The 17909-nt window shown below is 42.5% G+C and overlaps 1 protein-coding gene across 1 annotated transcript in view; it reads right to left on the bottom strand.

Moving 5' to 3' along the window:
- The window catches only part of COP1 (COP1 E3 ubiquitin ligase), a 119147-nt gene that overhangs the window by 27804 nt on the left and 73434 nt on the right, over positions 1 to 17909 (bottom strand). Inside the window, exons 15-17 of the mRNA XM_005429630.3 lie at positions 9165 to 9282; positions 4739 to 4863; positions 3459 to 3619 (exon numbers count right to left, since the gene is read on the bottom strand). Coding sequence (XP_005429687.2) covers positions 3459 to 3619; positions 4739 to 4863; positions 9165 to 9282 — 404 coding nt within the window. The remainder of the gene's footprint in view (positions 1 to 3458; positions 3620 to 4738; positions 4864 to 9164; positions 9283 to 17909) is intronic.

Raw genomic sequence — 17909 nt, 5'->3', positions numbered from 1 at the left:
AAAAAATCCTGTAGGACACATAAGGGAAAGCAAAGCACAAACCCATCTCCTCCAGCTATGATCCACATACCCAGATGTAATTGCAGTGACCCTTCTAAGAGAGATGGCATCTCTACTCACTTAAATGCACTGAGCTACTACCGCTACTATAATTTCCTTTCCCTATGCAAGTGTCTCCCTGTATTCAAGAGCATTCCCTGTTTACATGCTGCTAAAACAGAAGACTTGTTTTCAGTCTCAAGACCAGATTCTTGATTCAAATCAAGCTGGTTGAAATGGACAGCATGGGTATATCCTAAAATCCTAGACTTGGGAAATTAAAGGATTTAGTCCAGAGAACGTTCTGAAAAGCATTCCCAAGTCTAAATCATGTTTATTAAATCATTTAGCCAAAAGAATTCTGAAGCTTTCTCTTCTTTTAAATAGTGATCAACTGTTAGTATAAAACAAGAAGGGAGAAATGTTTTTCCCCACAAACAATAAGTAGGTGCTATTTTAAAAATATCCAACAGCCTACTTGCCTTTGTCCAAAACACAGCACTGCAAGAATCAGGTTTGCTTCATGGTCAGCCTGCTGGGAGGCTTTTCATTTGCTTGTTTTTTTTTCAAAGAGCCTAACAGAACAAGTAGCCTACAAGCTAGTGCTTATTTCTAAACACTTTTATAAATTGAAAAGTGAGTAAACCTGGTGCAAGATGCTAATAAGCACTCAGAGAGAACAATTTTTCTTCCTTATGGCTTTGATATAGGTAAAAAGAAGGTGCTGCTGGACCTTTGAGTCAGAAAGGTGACAGCTCCAATAAAAAAGGCCTCTGCATCTTTGTAAGTAAAGAAAAATCAATGCAGAAGGGAAAGGAATAAAAAGATGGGTTCTGGCAAGGGCCACTAGCACAGCTTGACTTAGGCTCAGGAGGAAGTAAAAGCCTGAATTACATAAAAATAGATTTTAAAGAAAGAATCAATGACATTTAATCTGAAAGTTTTAGTTAAGTTTTAATTAGGATCTGAGATTTTGCACTTAAGTGCATGAAGTGAAGGAGTACATGTACTCATGCTTCCCAAGATAACTGACAGATCTGAAACTTACTCATCTCATCTCAAAAGGTTAATTAAAAAACAATCCTTGACAGCAACACTGTATGGAAACTGAGAGTCAGCTCCACTGGGGAGCCCTGGGGAAAGGCTGTGCTGGCATCTCCCACCCTTCAGGGACAAACTGAAGATGCTGCCCTGTGACCACAGCATGGAGATGAGCAAGATGCTTTCAAGCAGCCCAGCAAGAAATGGAGAAGAGTGTGCCCACAGCACTGTAAAACTTGCTCACTGTGCTGCCTTGTGGATCTGGGGCAGCTTTCCCAGCCTGTGCTGGGGCTCTGCATGGCTGCTGGCCTGGAGCTGCTCCCACACACACAGTCCTGCAGCAGAGCAGGTGGGATCACAGCCAGCACTGAGAGGTACGTGTGCTAACTCTTACAACAAGACAGAGTGGCTCACCCAGGATCAAAATTGTAATTAAGCTGAAAATAGGCTGTGGGTTCCCCAAATCTGACAGATGCTGACAGCATTTTGAGGCACAGGACTTCTATGGTTCAGCCCAGTATCAGAAAATAAAACCCCAGCTTTCAGGGAAGCCTGTATATGCAAAGCTCATTTGAAAAAAAAAATCATGGCAAATTGAAGAAACATTATCAAAATGAAGAATAGGAGAGTTTCATCATTTGAGTAAGATTTTGTGGACATAACTGAACTTTGGCTGTGCAGTAATTTAATTTCCTAAGAACATGAGCAAAGTCTCAATTAGGTCAGAGAGGACTGCTGCAGCAGTAGAAGAGAAGAGGAATGTGCAGCTGGATCAGTGAAAAGATATGGTGCAAGTAAACACTGAGACCTCTTGGCAGAAGCAAGTGAGACTGCTTGTTTGGTATGTACCACAGGCAGAGGCAAAAAGCACCTGCAGGCAGCTTTTTGCTGCTCTCTTTAAAAGCTAGCCAGGTAGTGTGGCTGCCACAGGAGAAACAGGTTCATTTAGAAGCAAGCCCAGAGAAAAGAAGACAAATGCTAGAGAAAAAAAAGACCAGAACAGCAATGGATTCTGAATGCTGCTTAATGGAGTGAAGCCTGAACATTATTTGGTGTGATCTTGACGGGCCTGATTTAACTATTACATTTTTGTATGGTATTTTTCATCCTGATGATGAAGAATTGTTTCACAGCCCTTGGTGACAGCTTAGAAGTTTCTCAGCCACTTAAGCAGAAGGTCTATCAGAGCACATTTATCAGAGAAAAGACTGCTGAGGAGTGGACAGCAACAGACATAACCCCAGGGGTGAGACATCTCTGCTTTTGCCTCTAGAAGAGATACCCAGAAAAGCAGTGGGCAAGACAATCCAAGCACCAAAGCGAAGGCAGCTCAAGGAAGGGCATTTCTGGACACACAGGTTCCCAGAGCATGTTTTTATCCAGCAGGAAGACAAATTAGCAAACTTACAACAGCTACTCTTCACCTGAGACGTGTATACCAAGCCCTACAAAATCCCCAGCCAGAAAGAAGCTGGTGATCCTACATCACTGATTCTAATGCCTCCGTTCAAACCACAGCAGCCCACTTCTTCCTTTTAAACACAAGGAGCAGTTCCAGACACGGGTTTATTTTGATTTTGACTCAGAAGTGTCCATCTGAAGTGAATTTAGGTCAGTGACAACTGAATCACAGTTGTTGGGCTAGTGTCTACACATGCAGAAAGGAGATTGGTAGACACTGTCTTTGTGAATAGGACATCTCAGGACACCAATTATGCAACATTTCACTTCATCTACTTGGAAGACTGCATTTAAGATCAACTCCTTTTTGCCCCCTCCCAACAGGCCTCTTTTAAGTATCTGATCTGCAAACCTTGTACATACAAGAGTTACTTGCTCCATGTTTTTAATGCAAGCTTTTTAAGAGCACCCTGAATTCAAAAGCAGCATTCTGAAAGGCCACACTCACAGAAGCTGCATCAGGTCTGCCTGCCACATTAGTACACATGCTAGGGATGTGAATTCAGTGCCACTGGAACAGGCACTTTACATATCTACTCATCTAAACACAAAGGCTGTGTTCCAATGAGCAAACCCAGAGAGACACAGGAACATTGAGACAAGGCTTCACAATGAGTATCTGCAACAAAACCCCCACTAATGTACCCACAAAAAGTGCCAGAAATACAATGCTGCTTTTGGGATTTCAGATACCATACAGAGGAATTCAAACAACCAGGTGGAAGAGCTAAAATCACAGCAGTGTCTTCTCCCCCAGCATTTCAGTTACCCTGCAAATCACCAAGGTTCTCACAACGACCTACAAGTATCCTTACTTCTCCCATGAATAGGAAAATACCAAGCCCAACAAACCCTCAGCAAGGTTATTTTGTGAGAAAGCAGGAGGCATTTCTTCTGCAGCCAAGCAGAAAGCTCACCCCATCTGGAAGTGCCCTCCAGCACACGGCGCTCACAAACTCATTGGTGTCATCTTCTTTCCGATCCTTGTCCAGAACACTTTTGACTGTATCAAACTTGAATGTCAGCAGTGTCTTTGAGAGGCCCTTATAGTATAAGTAAAGGGAATTATTTTCACTTCCTAGAAATAAAAAATACAAGTATACAAGATCAGGTTTGGTAAAGACAAACACAAATAAGGGTTCTTAGCTCTTAAGAGGTTCTTAGTTCTTTCATTGCTTAAAATAAGCAGAAAAAAGGGTTCTTAGCTCTTTCACTGCTTAAAACAAGCCCAGACATTTCCTTGTAGTTATCATTGTGCTCATGGTGCCCTGGCAGCTAGAAGTGCTCCACACAAACTTCCATCACACTTAATAATAGGACATGGTTTTATTATAAGACAATTGCAGTGTGCAGCACACCTGCAAAACACACAGGATTCCAAGAACCCTCCACAAACTCCTCAAGGCAAAGCATTTTGGGCAGAGCATCTGCACCACCACACGAATCACTGCTACATCCAGCCTGCTCAGAGCCACAGCTCAAAGGCAGGTAGCATTATCAAAGTTTTGCCTGCCATAATCAAGTATGACAACTTGGTCTGTGGAGGCTTAAGCAAGGGAGACCAGACTGTACAGGCTTTATTTAGAAATCCATCCCAATTTCTGCCTTGCAAGCTGCACAGCAATCAGAGAACACATGAGCTAAGGTCCTCCCTTCAGTGCTGGCACAGCTGTCCTGCTCATCCCACAGCTATCAGCCTGTCACTGCCTTCCCAGCAAGAGCTGTGGATTTACAGAGCTTTACAGATTTTAAGCAGTGAAAGGACAGAACAGCCAAAGGGGTAACTAATGATTCAGCCTTCTAAGGAGCTGTTTGCAATGTGGGCACTCTTCACTTCACCATGCAGAATGCCATACTAAGTGACAACTACTGGATCCTCACGTGGCCCAGGCTACTGGTGGTGCATAAAGATGTGCCAATTGTTGATCCTGAAATACATAAATTATATCAGCAGCACTGACATTAGTAGTTCATTTTGATGACAGCAAGCTTGAATCATCATGCACAAACAACTCATCTGTGACAGAAGAAAACCATCTACAGATCCCCTTAGGTCAGGACTGCCAATGCCATTCCCTGGGAGGGGAAGGAGTGTGGAAATTCAGAAAAATAGCACAAGTGGTGGTGTGCTTTGCTACTGGTGAGGCCCCAGCTCTGAGGAACGCTGTTAGCACACCAGGGTGGCTGCTCTACTCACCACAGGCAATGTAGTCTCCGTTGGACGCCAGCCCCACAAAGTTCTTCTCGTTGATGTGACCCTTGAAGGAGCGCAGGCAGTGAGGCTTCCCCACGTTCCACAGCTTCAGCTGACTGTCTGTTGACCTGAAAACAACACTTAAATTTACCCTGCTGCCATATGGCAGGAACTCCTTCCTCCCTGGCCACCCTGCTCTTCAACGCTCCAATGACAATGTAAATGTAGGAAGCCTTAGTGCACAACAGGAGATTTATCCCACTTTCAATCATCTGCAGCTCAGCTTGAGCTCAGGAAGATATCACCTTATTTTAAAAGCCTGTCAAAACACATTACACGTTTGAATAAAAACTTCCCTGAAGTATTACTCTTGCTTTCTCCTATCAATTGCAGAGCCCTCCTCTGAACTGCACGGCCTCTGGGCTATCACTGCCTCCTCCAGATCCTCACAGATCCAAGACACACCAAAGTTATTTATATTTTAAACCTTTACAGCACAGATAAAATCTGTTTCCTTCTCTCTGCCAGCTGCAACTCTCATTCATGTCTTTCCAGGGCTTGAGTAGGAAGCAGTCTCCTCATTCCCCAGGTGCCCTGAAGCACATTCTCCTCCTCCTGCCCAATACCAAAGAGCAGCACAGAAAAATCCATGGGGGCTCAGAGTTGCTGTTAAAATTAAATCTGTTTTTCTCATGTGTAATCAAGACTGCATGGATACAGAACTCTAACTTCTACCTTTTTCACCTTGTCAGGGAAAGTTCAATATTACTATTCAAAATATAGAAAACATGTTTGGATTAAATCACAATCATTGTTTCCCATGATTCCCCAAAATGCAAATATACCTGCCTTCAAAACGTTTTTCTGTTTACTGTGAGAAAACATTTTGCCTTTGGGGTTACTAATCTGCTGCCTGGCAGATCTCAAATAGGAAGATCCCACATTTCCAAGAGATACAGGATTAACTTCTTCCCCCAAAGCTGAAGAGACATGAAGATAATCTCTCACTTCACAGGCATTATTTCCTAGCAATCCCAGCTTACATGGCTCTGGTGTTCTGGCACTCACTGAGATACACAGCTGGGGAACAAAGGGTGATAAGGTGGAACTGAAGCCCCATGAAGCCATTTTAAAGAAAGGGATAGTTCTGTTCTGATCCCCAAATTTGAAAGAGATTTGGAGCAGGACCTGTCAGCCTCCTGGGTGGGAGTGAGGGGAAGCAGGCCATGCTCCCCCACACAGGTCATGTCACCAACCTTGCTGCTCCCTGAATATTTAGAGCTGAAAGGAAAAAAACTCAAATCACACAACATCCGTCAAATATTACCAATGACGTAAGACATGAGCCCTGCACCAACGTCCCATTTACCTAAAAATATAGCACAAAAGAGGAGAGATGCACCTTGTGCTATCCTGCAAAAAAGCTTATCTCCGTCCTCAATGACAGCTGGAATGACAAAGGAGCGATAAGGGAGCTGCAGCAAGATTTATTAGGCAGTATTATTAGTTTGGATGAGGTCAGATCAGAAAGAAGGTATGAATTTTATCTGTAACACTGTGACTTAAGCAGGAGTGCATTCCTAATCCCAGGATGAGATGGGAGGCACAAAACAGAGCATTCAGCTTCTCTGCCTGGTGCTTGTTCTACATCTGTTCCTGCCCCGTACTGCTGCTCATTCTCCCTTCCCTTGTCCTTACTCTCAGAGGAACAGCTCACAGAAGGCAAAAAGGGGGATGCTCCTGCTTATTTTTTTGGCCCACAAGTACAGACAGGTGCTTTCTGTGCTATTAGGACAGGTGTATTTTTAAAATGCTGCTTTTAAAAGCTTCAGAGTTGCCTGGACACTAAACTTTTCTGCAGGCAGGAAAAAACCAGCAAAAGACTGATCCCTGGTCCACAAGCTGTCAGATTCCTATGACAGCTGCTGTTCTTAGCTTCCCATCAAGAAAACCTCAGACACACAGGCACCTAACCTCTGTATTTTACTGGCATACCTACTAGGTGTCTTAATTAAAATAAAAACACTGAAGTCTATTACTAATGGGAAGTTTTACTGTTTATGAATTCCCATCAAACTCTAGCTATGTTTATATTGTTTAGGATAAGCAAGCCATGAAAAAAGAAAGCTATTCACCCTTGAACTGCAAGGAGAGACAAAGGCCATTGATCCTGATGGTGTTACACTGGTGTTTCATATCATCTCCAAAAAAACATCTTGGATGTGCTGCTCTGTTAAATCTGTCTCTCTGTAAATCAGCACTGTAATCAATGTGTTGTGCTAAATACCAGGCAGTTCTGAACACCCCTGAGGTCAAAACCTATCTCTACAAGGCAAAGAAAATCAATGCAATCCATAAAACAGCTTTAGCTAGAAATTTAGAGAATCTGAATATACATATATTTTTTTCCTTAAATCAGTACTTGATTTTTGAGAATCACTACACTGCTGTTGCCTCTACTGAGTTTGCAAAAGGAAAGGCAGGAAAAATAATCTGCTCTGACATTTCTCCCTGCTCACACACCAGAAGGCAGGTGGACCCTTCAGTCAGTGCCCTCAGCCTGCTGCTGGCCTGTCCAAGTCTGACGGCTCTAACAGCTCAATCAATAACTCCTCTCAGAACTTTGGGAGATGCTTTCTCACAATGCTGGCCGAAGCAGAACAGGGCCATTCTGTCCTAAAACATCCCATAAACGATGCTCCATTTGATTATGGCTGTAAAACATTCCCAGCCTCCTCCTGTTTCTGTTAAACACTTTGTCTAACAAAGATTTGGTTCAAAGCATTAAATTTAATTTTCTCTGTGTTCCAGATATGAATTTGCAGCCTTATATAGAGTTATAATGTTAATAGAAGTAAGAAGAGAGAAGCTGATTAAATATAAACAGTACCAGAAGCCACCAGGGAATCCTCCATCATGCAGCTCAGCTCCCAGTAACTCCTTTGCAGCCTGAAAACACCTTAAAATGCTGTGTTTCACTGGGTAAAAACATGGGGCAGAACCAAGCTGGATAACCACTGGCTCAGCACAAGGCAGCCTCTGTGATCCATCCCTGCTGCCCTCAGGGGTTAGACATGAATGTGTTGAGATCCAGGATTCCCCTGCAGCCCCTCACCCTCCCCAGCAGGTAAGAGGGGTTCACCTCTGGTTTATTGAAGAGGCTTGTAGCCAGTCACTGCCAATTTTCCATAGGTGACCTAGTGAAAATTCATTCATTCCCATGTGATTGAAAACCTAACCAGAAGAGAGGCAGCCACATCTGGCCATGTAACTGAACAGAGGCTGGAGAATATTGCTCCTCAGGGCCTCCACAGCAGATCTTATGGTCTGCCCTGGCTGAAGAGCTGCTTGCTATTAGAGTCATGAAACACAGCTTCTCTTTGCCCACTTTCTAACCCAAATAGGACCTTCATAGAGCCGATAATAAATTACCAGAGAACAGATCAAACAGTCAGTCCTACTTGAGCTGCTTTCAGGCTGTGGCTAAACCTCCTCTTCAGACCATATACATAGCAGTGCTATTTGATCTCTTCTATCACTCATCAGTTGTGTTCTACTGCAGATTATTATCCCCAGGGCTCTGCCAGCAGCTTTCTCCATCACAGAGCCCTGGTCAGGAGCATCCTCAGTGCACACACACTGCCTGCCTTCTCAGCTCCCCGCCCAGCCACTCCAATTGCCATTTCCAGTTCCCAGCCTCCTTCTTTTCCTTCCTCAAGCTGTCCCCTCTTTGAAAACTGTTGAAGAACTCAAGGCTAAAAACTCAGTCTGCCTGCAAAGTCCACCTGCAGCTTCCCAAAGTAAGCACTTGGGCACGGGAGCCACATCTAGTTGTCTTCATATTCTTCTAAAACATTTTAGCTCCACAAAACAGAGCAGAGCCAAATGACACCACGAATGAATTTCTATTTTCGACTTGGAGAAAAGCAACGATCTGCCTCCCAAAAGCACAGCAGCCTGTGAGAGCAGCCACCCACACAGGTGAACTTGCTCAGCAGCTCTGAAGAGCACAGAGAAGCAAGGGCTGTACAGCTTTTAGCCTACGTAAGTATTCATGCAAGGCATCCCTGATGAAGGGGAGAGAGAATGATGATGAGGATTCCAGCTTATCTGAAGGCTAATGAATTACTTTATTATACTATACTATGTATATTGTATCTAAACCGAATCTGCCATGCACTCTTGCTCAGAACTGCACTCATCTCTGATTCTCTCTCCCGTGACAGTCTGACACACTCTCGGCTCTGATAGGCCAAGGCAACAAAACATCCTCACTTTGGATAAACAATCTTCATATTGTATTCTACTTTGGCACAACACGGGCACAGCAAGCGAGATAAGAATTGTGTTTTCCTTCTCCTCTGCTTGTCTCACAGCTTCTCTCTGTTCAGAGGGCACGTGGATACCACACATAAGAGGCAACACTTACGCAGAGACGATTTCTTCGCCGCTGACGAACTTTGCATAGGAGACGGCCTTGCGGTGCCCCTTGAACACCATGATGGGCTGCTTAGTGTTGCGCAGGTCGTAGTAGTGAACACAGTGATCTGCACACCAGGAGAAAAAGGAATTTACATTTTATCACTGACATATTTTATGAAAAGCCTTTCTCTAGGAGGATTTTTCTCCTGAGAAGCTAAGAAGCCTCAGAAAGAAATGTAAACAATAATTATCTGATGGCTGTGGAATGTGGTTTGGAGATGGTTTACCAACAGGTACATCTTTGGTTGGTTGCATGTGTGTCAGAACCCAGGAAATTCCTCTGGCTGCCCTGGAGGGCTCAAACCCCTGCCCAAGGGACTCAAAGAGCTTGGCACAGAGCACAAGACCTCTGTGCCTTTGATTTGGCCCTTGGAAAAAACAATTACCAACCTTTATATGAAGAATTACAAGTCAAGAGAGTTTAAGTAGAATGATAGTGAATTTATCACAGGATGAAAAATGGATTTTTGGGTTTTTTAGAATGGGGGTTCAGGAGGCAAGATGAAGGAATCTGGGCATGTCCAGCCTTTCTCCTTCTTCTTCCTAGCCTCCATCTTCTGGGTGATGTTGGCACTTTTAGATTGGTTAGAGTAGAAGCTCTCTGTCTAACATAGGTGATAGGTAATGGAAAGTTCTGGTAAATAATGTACACGTTGTTTTTAGTATAAAAAGACAATACCACCTCTGAAGGTGGGCAGTGTGCCTCAACCCAACCTGCCAGACAGAGCTCAGTGGGTCGGAGAAAGAATTTTATAGATAAGAAACAATAAACAACCTTCAGAAAGAGAACAGAAGAGCTCTGACTCCTTCTTCAACTGCTGGGCTGGGAAAAGAGGCTTTTGCATATCTCAGAGTCACTCTGACCAGCAGAGATTCTGAGACATGTGAATTGCTTTTAATTAATGGCCAATGACAGCCAGCTGTGTTGGACTCTGAGTCTGTCACGAGATTTTATTATTCATTCTTTTCTAGCCTTCTGATGAAATCCTTTCTTCTATTCTTTTAGTATAGTTTTAGAATATAATTTTCATATAATATAATTTCAATATAATTTCCATATAATATAATTATCATATAGTTTTCCTATAACATCATATCATAGATAGTATCGTATAATTTCATATCATATAGTATAATTTCATATCATATAGTATAATATAATTTCATATCATATAGTATAATATAATTTCATATAATATCGTATCATATAGTATCATAAAATAATAAATCAGCCTTCTGAAACACGGAGTCAAGATTCTCATCTCTTCCCTCGTCCTGGGGACCTTCAAACACCCCCACATTTAATCAGTTGGGAAGGATGCACAGGAATGATTACAACAAGAATCCTGCCTGCAGTTTCCAGATCTCACTTCAAGCCCTGTCTAGGATAAACAGTCTGCACTACAGCAAAAGAGGATTCCTAAAACAGCCCCAAAATTCGTTCTACAAGGGTCCATGCTCCCTTTCAAAGGGTCAGGAAAGCAAAGAGGTGCATTCACACGTGTGTGCCTGTACATGTGTCCTCCTGCAAACCCCATGACCCTGTTCAAGACAGCACCTAAAAGGACTCTCACCTCTTCTGCCTGCCTTCTCAGCTCCCTGCCCAGCCACTGCAATTGCCATTTCCAAAGCCCAGCCTCCTTTTCCTTCCTCAAGCTGTCCCCTCTTTGAAAACTGTTGAAGAACTCAAGGGTAAAAACTCAGTCTGCTACTTAAACTGGATTGTGGAAAAACAGGATTAAATTTGTCATGCTTGCTTTTGGATGGATAACCTTCCTACCTTTGCTTTTTGCTTCTCTCCTCTGACTTTATTACCAATCAATAAAGAATTAGCATTTCTGCTAATGAGGGAACAGACTAAATTCCAGTTCATTTTAAGATTTAATTCACAGATGTGCCCCAGTGCCACAACCATATGAAAGGGATCACACCAGAATTAGTGATAAGTTTGCTTTTCTGCACAGCCAAATGTCAATTCCCAAGAAACCAGAAAAACAAGAAGAGAAAACCTTATGAGACCCAAGCCCCAAACACCCCCACAGTGCTCCTTCCAGCTCAACAAGGTTAATAAGCTTCTTCCTTCCCAACTTTCAACCTTTAATGTTGAATTTCATTTATTACTCTTTGCTATTCTGGAAGCACAGGGAGGGAAGGCCACACACATGGAAACCAAGCTGGACATCTCTCTCACTGAGCAACTTTCAGCCAGACATCAGCTGAAATCTGCTCTGACCCTCCTCCTACTGAAATCATGTCCCACTGGTGGAAGCTGATCACAAAGACTACATAGAAATGAATTTAAAAGCCAATAGCTACAGCTATTTTTGTATTTGCACAGCATTTCAAAGCTGGTGTTGTCCTCTGCACAACTGAGAGACCTGCTGTCTCAAAATCCCGGGTGGTTTGAGAGATACCCAGGTTTACATCAATCACCAGACCAGCAAGGGGAGCTCCTCCCCCAGACTGAGGGGCTAATTGGGGGCCATGGGGTGGGGACTGTGTCAGAAACACCTTCAATAAAATAAGGGGGGGAGGCAAATCATCTTCTCCTCTCTCTGCTTCCAGCACTTTACTCTCTGCAGATGACCAGCTCAGAGGCCTCTCTGGGTAAGGATTTCTGGCCCTCTTCCTCCTCAAGGTGTAAAAGCAGATGCTCCAAGCAGCCACACCAAGTTTTCTCCACCACTTACACTGCCAAATTACTCTTATGTTGAAACCCAGCAGCTGTTACACCCCTTCCTATCAGCACTGAAGATGCTGTGCCCCAAGCAGTCTTGCAAACAGCTCTCGTGTCTTTCACCTCTGAAATACTAAACCTCCAAACAACCAAAATCCCAGTGTGCTCCTACCATTTGGGTCTTTTAATTAGCTGTAGAGCAACATGATGTTGCAACAGGCTTATTGCACAATGGGTTAATTTTCTAAGGGACTTTATTAAGCATTAACACTCTAACAAGATCTGGAGCATCTTAGTCTCTTCTACTTCCCTGAAAGCTGAAGCCAAGAAACTCCAGTTTTTCATCTCTCCAGCAGACCTGTGGGAGCTGTGAAACAGTTAACTAGCAATTGTTATTTTAATGAGCAGAATGATTCTAGCAGGGCTTTTTATTAGGAATCAGTTAGTGGATAAGCCTTTCAAGTCTATTTTTGCTTACAGTTTCAACACTGGCCCATCATTAGGGCAGCTTTTTGAGTACCAGATTTCATCTTTCAAGAAAATAGCAGGGAAAGGGATAGCTGCATATGAGCAGCTGGAGTAATGCAGAGAGAGGTGTAGCAGGGCAGACAAGTCTATTTGCAGAAGAGAACCATGAAGTTGCATTCACCTTCCAAACATCCCAGTAAACAGCTCAAAGCCTGGCAGCATCTGGCCCCAGCACGGCTGTGCCTCTGGGCATCAGCAGGGCAATCAATCACTGTCTGCTCTCATCACAACAGGTCTGAGGGAACCAGCAAGGCCACTGGGCTCCAAAATTAGCCACTTAATTATTAATTGATTATTTCAGCAGACAAAGTGTTGGTGCCCAAATGGGTTTTAGTTTTTTGTTTGTTTTTTTTTAATTCGATTGAAGCAGCTATTTTTAAGTAGATACATGAAGATGAATGCTCACTGCACTCATTAAAATCTGAACAGGTGGCCATGTTTTACAATTAAAGAGATAGTCTCTCTTGTAGGCCATATGGACTTCACAAAAAACATGATAAAAATGCCATCTGCTGAGGAAGTAGAGAGCCCCAAAGTAAAGTGAAATGAGAAAAATACAACTCCCAGAGATCTCAGCAGAAGCCTTGCCTGGCGGACTTTGATGAGCTGAAACTGTCTGGGAGGGGCAGCATCTCTGGCACACCAGCAGGTCAGAAGTGAGGTGGCAGGGTGCTCTGGGAGGCTCAGAAAATGAGATTTTCCCAAGAGGCAGCTCAAGGTGAGGGAAATGAGGGGAATCAAACACTTCCTGAACTCCACGAGAACCTATCAGCTCATCCAGCATCCCAGTTCTGGCTCCTGCCCTCAGCATCCCTGCAGGCCATGGAGCATGCTCCACTGCCAGCCAGCAACATCAGGGGTATTTACATCTTGTTTGCTCCTCAAAATGAACATTAATATCATAATTCAGCTAATTTCTACCCCAACTAGAAAACTCATTCAGAACAAGTTCATTTTAGAATTTTAGAGTTAAAGCCTCCTGCCTGCCCAGCCCTTGGGAAGCAACAGCTCCCTGCTTCACCTTTTCTTCTGCATTCAGGCTTAATTTAAATATTGATGAAATAAAGGGAAGGAACATGTATATATTTCATAACGAATTAAACACTCCAGAACAATTCTCATCTAGTTCAATGTCACTGCAGAAGCTGAGCATGACAGAAATCTGCTGCTATACCTTCTGAATTCAAATGCTTGCTGGCAAGTTGTTTTATTTTTTATACATGTATTTTTAAGTGATCTCAGAAGGCAAAAAGGACAGCTGAGCTCTGCCATTGTTGCAGAGAGGTCTCTGACCAGAAGTCTGAGTTTTTAAATAGTGCTTTTCCATTACTCTCAGCTTACTTCCCTTAAGACACTTGCTGCTTTCACCTTTGAGCCATCAAGTGACAACTAATCAAGGATTCAGGCTTCTCCAAACTCCTGAGATCTTGCCACCTCTTCAGTAAATACAACCCATGTCAGCAAAGGATGGCATCCCTCTCTGCTCAGCTGCTCATAAATTCACACAACTCCAGCTGGCAGGAAAAGGGCAAAAGAGAAGGATGGGTTTGTGCTGAACAAGGTGAAGGGATCAGCACCTCCTCAGCCTCAATTCTCACATTCAGCTTGGTTGCAGGGGTGGGGATGCAGTAAATGAGCTCATGAGGTCATAGAAAATCAGGTTTCAGAACTTGGGGATGCAGTAAATGAGCTCATGAGGTGGTTACAGAGTCATAGAAAATCAGGTTTCAGAACTCCTAAAATAAGAGAATTGGGAATTGCTAATGGAGCCAGCAGCATCATAGGTAATCTCCGAGTTATTTAGAAAAATGGAATTGATCTTGGGTTTTTAGTTGTTTAAACAAAAGAAAGCAAAGGACAGAGTCTGTTTTTCCCAAAAGTGATTTTCCTTACATTTAGACTTGTTAAAAAAATTTACAAAACTGCTGCTACCAGCAGGCTTTGGGTTCAACACCACCTATTATAAAGCTCTTACTGTGTGGTGATGCACAGCAGCTCCACAAAGAGCAGCAAGGGTTATGACAGGGTGTCACACAGCAGCAGTTCTACCTTTCACTGAGCACCAGCACACACAAAAACCAGAGAGCAGACCAACCCCACTCTCCAGGTAATATTCTGCACCCACTTTCACCATGAACATTAATCAGCATCAGCTAATTCACAAGACCCCCCAGGCTTTTTTCAACCAAGAACCACTGACTTGAAGGAATATCAAGCCAAGGACAGCAAAACAAAAATTTACCTGCAATGCAACAGTTTTATATTCAAAGGATGTAACCACTAGAAAGACCTAAGAGCTGCATACAAAGATTCTGTGGCTCTCCTCTGGAAAACTAAATTGCTGGAGAATCAATGCCCATTTTTCTTATTTCAATCATTTAAAAATGCACATTTCTCAACTGTTCAATATTTAGATTATTGATCCATTAAAAAAAGTTCTTTACATGACTTGGATTTCTCAGCACTCACAGACTTGAGAATATAATGATGCTCCTTGTTCCACAGCAGATAAATGTCACAGACAAGAAAATGCCCATATTGAAATGCACAGCTGTCAGGTAGGCAACCAGATGCTAATTAAGTGGTCTGGTAGAATTATTCTGTGATCAAGGCACATTTTTGACTTTTTAAAAATAAAATACATCTTCAATAACAAACCTAAAGGTCAAAATAATTTCATATATTAATGCTCTGGCTAGAGCCTGCAGTCCTGCACATCTCATGCTACAGATCTTTTACTGAAACAGAAGCCCAGGCTGGAGTGTAATCTTTAATGTGCTCTTGTGCTTCTCTACCGTGATGGTCTGATTTGTTACATTTAGTAACTCATGTCCTCAGCTCATGATTGTCCCATCCTCCTCATTTGTCTGTTTTCCTCCATGTGAACCTCAAGCTTGGATCAAGGCTGGTTGTTTTCACCAGTGAAACTCTGTACATCAGCAGTAACAATAAGAGACGTTTATAGTCTGAGGGGGTGTATTTAAATGACCTGTTTAACAAGACAAACTGAGTCAGAGCAAATTTGGTGCAAGATACCTCTGCTTGCCATCAATTAGATTATGCTGGGGAAACCAAAAGAACAGCAAAACAAAAGGGTATAAAACAAGCCCACAAGATGTTTTTCATCAGAATGAGAGGAGAAGATGTGACTTTGTAACATTTCATTTCAGTTTTATTTCCATTGGCTAAAAAAAAAATATTTCAGAGTTCCTGGAGGAAGCCTCTATCACTCAAACATTGAAGGGGTTACCTGATATCCAATTTTATATATATATATATATATATTTAAACACCCAGCTACACGAATTGATCTTTTTTTCACTCATTTCTCCTCTGTATAACCAAGCGTAAGCAAGATCACTCCGTTTTCAGGGCTCTGAGAATTGTATCTAGGCAACTTGTTTAGCAGGAAAATATAACTACATCCTTATGCCTTCAAGTGTCCAGAGTACATTGGTTCAAATCAAAGCTTGCTTTGAGTGTCTCTGGGTAAAAGGAAAGAGCACCCACTGTTATTTCCCTACCTGATGTGTCATGAAAGAGGGGATGAGCCATCCTGATGACTATTTGCTGAACAGAGATAAACAAGAGGTAGAACAACAGAACTTTAGATGGGTTAACCAGAAGTCTCTTTTTTGGCCAAGCTCAGTGTGATTTCTTGTTATAAAAAAGGAAGCTTGAATCCACAAAGGTAAAGTCTTTGGCTGGACTAAAAATGGAAACAGGATCAGGAGACTCAGCCAAAACCTCAGTTTTCACCAGGAAAAACCTTTCTTCTGTTAGGGAGGAGAAAGAGGAAGGAGATAAAAAGGAAAAACATCCTGGTTTAAAAATAAACACAAATCACTTTACTTCCATACAGTACACCGAGAATGACATGGCACAAGAGGGTACCTTGGTCCTTAGAGAAACCTGAACAAGGGCCAGGTAAACAACACCTGAGGAAAGGCTGCCATCAGAGCCCAAACACTGCAAATTAAACGTTTGAAAACATTTCCTTAAATTCCAGAGGAAATCTACAAAAGCCATCTACCTAGCTCCAGAATTACTTACAGACTTACTGAAAAGCCATTAGTAAAAAAAGCGGAACTTCTCCAGTGGATCTTCTATGTACCTGTGCACCAGGAAATGGAGCCTCCCTGGCAAGGCAATGATATCAAAGGCTGACTGAAAGACAACTTAGAACTTAATTATGAGGAAGCTCAGATGAAACTTAATCCTATACAGAATGCCATATCTGTCATAAATCCATTTTTGTTCAAGGGTCCTGAAAGTTATGAAATACTGTAGCTTGGAAGGGACCTCTGAAATCCAGCCAGTCCAACTGCCCAGTCAAGGATGGGATAACTGCAAAGTTGGATTCCATTTCCAAGTTAAATAATTGTGTTCAAGAGCCCTACTCAGTCACACTCCAAGCATTTCCAAAGACAATTCTATAAACTCTTCCCTCAGCTGTCTTGAAAGTGCTCTTATGTCAAAGGATTAGGGAGATTTTTTTTTAATACAAACTTGCTTAAGCTATTTGCTCTTGACATAAGAAAGGCAAGGCATTAGCCCACCTCTCAGCACTACAGCAATAATGTTTGGGCTGTGTTTTGCTGCACAGGTTTCTGGCTTCTCAGATCTTTCAGGTTTTGTCTATCTACACCCACACAATGGGGGTGGCATGAAGCACTGTCATACAACCTTAGCTCTCCTTTAATTCACTTTTTTTTTTTTACTAGTGGAAGAGAAAATGAACAGCTCAATTTTAACTGCTGCCAAGCCTGTAATACCAAACAGTACTTGCAGATCTTCATGTGACTGAGGTGGCTTTATTCAGAAAGTTTGGGGTAGAGATTTAATCTCCCCTACAGCAGAAAGGCAGGCTGGAGTTTGAGCATCCATATGTGGGTCTTGCTCTGGAGAGAGAACTGGGGACATAGGACAGCTGAACATTCCATCTTTGGGAATAATCAACTCAACAAGACAAGTGAAATTTCATGGAGTGACAACTCCCCCCAAAAATCTCTTTCAGGGCAGAAGAGACAGTGAGGAGGAAAAAAAAAGGATCTTTATTTCAGCAACAGAAACGCAGGGTAGCATTTTGGCATTTGACAAAGAATGGTGAAGAAGCCTTCCAGCCAACAAAACACTCTAAAGAGATCTATTTCAATTGAGAGAGTAAAACTGGAATGGGATATGATGAGCACAGGGTCTGGCCTATTACAAACCACTTCTGGGAGGGAAGACAGTGTGATAGTTTCCACTACATAAAAGAAACAGATGCTTCAGGAAAAGAAAAGAGATGACAATGCATTAGGGACAGGGAGAAGTGGACTTGAATTCACAGGAACAAAGCTCTGCACTAAAAATTAGCACAAGAATTTTCTGAAGAAGGAATTAGATAATATCAACAACAGTAAGTTGACATCAGTGGCCTCTGTACAAACAATTTCCTTTACTGTAAAGGCAAGAGATTAAAAATGGGTTTGATACAGCCTGAAG

This window comes from Geospiza fortis, unplaced genomic scaffold, assembly GCF_000277835.1.
Source record: "Geospiza fortis unplaced genomic scaffold, GeoFor_1.0 scaffold399, whole genome shotgun sequence".
Taxonomy (NCBI): Eukaryota; Metazoa; Chordata; class Aves; order Passeriformes; family Thraupidae; genus Geospiza; species Geospiza fortis.
This window is presented reverse-complemented; position numbering and strand designations above follow the sequence as displayed.